The following is a 4,004-nucleotide window of genomic DNA, read 5'->3' as shown; positions in this document are numbered from 1 at the left end:
TCAGTGTGGGAGTAATATTTAATGTGTTTCTACTTAACGGTTATAATCTGCAAATGCCCTGAAACTACATCAGGCAAGCACACAAGTTATGGTTTCAGATTGTGCTTAAGAGGATATTCTTTGGCTCAAAAAAGTCTACTATGTATGCACAACGCTACATACAAGAAGCTCAATTTTTCTTCTCGTTGTGCACTTTGTTTCAAGTGTAGCTCGTGAGCGGCGCTGAAGTGTATAAAAAGGACATGCATTCAAATGGATTTGTTCTCCCCTGTATTTCTCCTCCAAAACTGAATTCAATTCAAACTTAGTTGATGCAACCTGGACCTTTCTTTGGGCTGCAACTCACAAACTTGAGAAAATTCAGAAGGAACGGTTCTTCTCCATCTGCTTACTCTTCATGTAGTAAATTAATCTGATAGTGCAACCATATTATAGATGATATTCCGTGCATCCATGTATTGCATGTAGCCGTCTGCCAACAATTGCATTGCCCGATTGCCGTCTTGTGCACTATTGTATGCCACTGCCCCGCTGCTCTCTTAACTTCATGAGTGCGCTGCATCTGCTCTCTCTCTCTATCTCTCCTCTCATAGTCTCATGAGGAGATGATGCTCTGCTCTCTCTGCACGTGTGGGATGCGACGAGATCTGAAGGGCTCCCCATTGTGAGGTGTTGATTCCTTCAAGAACGAAGAGACTGCGGTAGAAGAGACGATAAGAGGGCAGCACCGCCGGCCCATCGCCCCGGCCGGTCGATCTCTGGTAGATGAATCCGTCGAGGCCCAATCGAGCTGCCGGCCGTCGGGTCTCCGGAACACTGGCTCATGGCGAGCGAGGCAGGGGAGGGGCGTCTCCGCCGAGCTCTGGCAGATGAATCGTGGAGGTCCAGGCCCACATCCCTGCCGCCATCCCCAACACCACCGCCGGCGCATTGTCCCCGCCGGTCTCCGGATCATCGGCCCTCGTGACAAGCGAGGAAGGGGAGGGGTTGCTCCGGCGAGCTCGATGCAAGGGATTAGAGGATGGTTTATGGTACGGATGCAAACAAAAATGACTATATAGGCTCGGCTTTATATATAATTATATATACAGGGCAACCATAAGATCTGGAATTCTGTATAAAACGGGTTGTGAGCCCACACATACATGGAACTCGTTAAAGTCTGGAATCTAGTGTCTGGTGCAGTTTACAAACTGGAGTTCGTGCCAAAATGTGTGATGAAGTTCAATCCAACAGAACAATAAAGAGCAAATACACCCTTCCCGAGCATATGCGCGTCAGCTCGTAGTCTGGGTGCTCCCGATCCGTCGTCTCTTGCTGCAGCTGGAACCGGCGGCGTGGTCGTCGAAAATGGCGTCTTCATCAGCGGTAACTCGCACCCTGGCCATGGGATGTTTTCACCCTGGCCCTGTCGAAGTTTTCGTGGCGCGCGCGCAACTCATGGATACCACTGTTGTGTTGAGAGCTGAGCCGGACTCGGACTGGAGCGAGAACGCGCTTCCGTAATCGACACCGTCTCCAATCGTAAGTCGATCCATATAAGCTACAGGAGTTCTGCTGTTCTGTCTGCATACATCCACCGGCTTGAGAGTTGAGAGCCCTAGATTGCAAGCTCGATCGTGATTCGCGACATGGCCACGCCCACGCAGAGCCCGCTCCGCCGCTGGAAGCCCTTCTTCCGCGCCTTCGACTCCATCGACGCCGACATGGAGGCCTTCGACCCGGTAGAGTTCTCCCGCCGCGAGTTCCGGACCGCAAGGGGCGACATCGTCGAACGCCTCTGCGACGCCGCCGACGACGACCAAGCAGAGCGGCTCTGCCTCCTGCTCGACGACGTCATGGCGGAGTCCCTCGAGACGCTCCGGCTGCTCCCGCTCATGCCCACGGTGCTCGCCAAGACCGACCTCGCCAAGTGCGTCCGCGCGCTGCACAAGGACCACGAGTCGGAGCGCGTCCGCGTCCTCGCCGGCGGCATCGTCGCCGCGTGGGGGGCTTCCGTCCAGGACGACGACGCCAAGGTCAAAGTGGCCACGCACAAGATGGAGAACCTGCCGCAGCAGCTCAAGACGATGGACCATCCGATGCAGCCTGCCAAGACCCTGGAGACATCCGCCAAGAAGACGGTGAAAATCACAAGTAGGGCGTCTGATCCCGTCGCCCCGGGCCTCATCTTCCGCGGCGACCGTGTCGGGCTCATCCCCGAGGAGAAGATACAAGCTGCAAAGCGCAAGTTCAACCAAAGGTACCAAGAGGCGGATGACGCCAAGCGACGACGTCTGCCAATAAAGGTGGTGGCGCCGGAGATGATCAAGCAAACGCTGAACAAGAAGAAGCACCCGATCATGAGGGAGAGGAGCCAGGCGAGGTGCGGCAGCTCCATGGTCAAGAAGACCCTCATCGTCACCAGGCTGCCTTCACATCATAGGGTTTAGGGCTCTAGCCTTCTAGCTAGGAGAGTTTCGATTCCAAATGTCTCGGCGTAGGAAGTAGCAGAAATTATTTGCCTTGTGTCTGTAATTGTAAACTAATTTGTGATGTCAATGAAATTCTTGATCTTTAGCGATACTGTCAGTTGCATGGTTTCGAATTTGCTGCGATGTACGTAAACCATTTAGCTACAAGACTTCTTCGAGATTGCCTACCGAAGAGATGATTTGGTGCTTTGAACAGGCCGGGAAGAAGTGGAGACCTGTACGTAGGTCCTGTTTGGTATATAAGTTACCAGGTTTGGGTGTAGCTCCCCTTGAGGATGAGCTTGGCTGGTGTGAGTTAGTCATACTAAATTAAATTTCTGGTGGCTGCCAAGTGGAATTGCTTAGAGCATGTCTAACAGGCCCCTTATAACCCGCCCACCCCGTAAAATTCCGGCGGGATACGGGGCAGGCGCGGTTTGGGCCGTCTAGCAGGCCCCGTATTCGGGCCAACCCGTTTCGGCGGAATACGGGGCCCAGGAAATCGGCCCCGCCGCCCCCTACTTATACCGGGCGCAGGTGCGAGTGAGGGGTTAACCCCTCACTTGCAACCCTAGCTCCACCGTGCGCCGCCGCCTCCTCCATCCTGCTCCGGCGAGCAATCCCTCACTACCTAGCTCCACATTTCACCCCAGCTTCGGCATGGACGCACGCCGCCGCAGTACCGCCTCGCCGGCGAGCGGATTGTGGTGACCCTGCATACCACTGCATGTTGTAGTATGCCAGTCGTTGATATAACATTCACGAAGTACCATTCCGCAAATATTACATCCCTCAGAGTAGTACAACAGAACATAGCAGGGTCCATAACTCATTCACATATTATTACAATTAACATACACATGTCGTCTTGGAGCTCCTCTTGGGTCCTAAGAGGAATACTCCTGGGTTCGAGGTGAACCCAACTTAACTTACAATACCAGAGTTTCATTAAACTAAACATTTATTTCATCGAGCAGCTAAATACTAAGAGTTCAGGCTGCTCGGTTACTACTACTAGCGAATATCCCTAGGCTTGTTCTCCTCCGGAAGCCTCTCCGGATCCGTAGACGATGAGGTAGTCTACGCCTTCAACTCCTCCTGAGAGGTCTGGTTCCTCGTAGCCGATGATCTCGGCTCCTTCATTGTTGTCGTAGTCCTCCTCCAGACGATTCAGACAATCTAAGCATGGGATTTAAGAGTGGTATGAGTACGAGCGTACTCAACAAGTTCATTATAGATAAGAGGTGTTTAATGCACTAGCTACGATATTAGACCAGAAAGTCTAATACCAATGCAAGTTTTGGTAAACATTTCTTCAAGAGATTGCTTTTATTCCAAAGAGCTATGTCCGTCAGCCTTCACCGGTTTACTAGAACTTCATGGAGCTCCTTTCCGGCCGCGTTCGCAGTTCCTTATCCCGGAACAGGGAGTGACAGGTCACAGTTCTTTACACTCTGCAGAGGTGTGTTGCTTTACCCATAAGAGATCTTAACCTTGGTGCCAACCGGGCAGCTTTCCCGTCCACACTTCCTTCGGTGTGAGGCCCGGTAT

The 4,004-nt window shown here is 52.5% G+C and overlaps 1 protein-coding gene across 1 annotated transcript; it reads left to right on the top strand.

Annotated features, from left to right (window-relative positions):
• Positions 1 to 1,631: 1,631 nt before the first annotated feature.
• Positions 1,632 to 2,432, top strand: LOC127315184 (uncharacterized). Its single transcript, XM_051345699.2, has one exon. The coding sequence runs from the start codon at positions 1,632 to 1,634 to the stop codon at positions 2,430 to 2,432; it is 801 nt and encodes a 266-aa protein (XP_051201659.1).
• Positions 2,433 to 4,004: the final 1,572 nt, after the last annotated feature.

The sequence above is a fragment of the Lolium perenne genome, chromosome 7 (genome assembly GCF_019359855.2).
Source record: "Lolium perenne isolate Kyuss_39 chromosome 7, Kyuss_2.0, whole genome shotgun sequence".
Classification (NCBI taxonomy): Eukaryota; Viridiplantae; Streptophyta; class Magnoliopsida; order Poales; family Poaceae; genus Lolium; species Lolium perenne.
The sequence above is the reverse complement of the archived record's forward strand: the minus strand, read 5'-3'. Positions and strand labels throughout refer to the sequence as shown.

Coding starts and splice junctions, on each gene's coding strand:
- LOC127315184 (XM_051345699.2), top strand. CDS start 1,632: ATGGCCACGCCCACGCAGAGCCCGCTCCGCCGCTGGAAGCCCTTCTTC.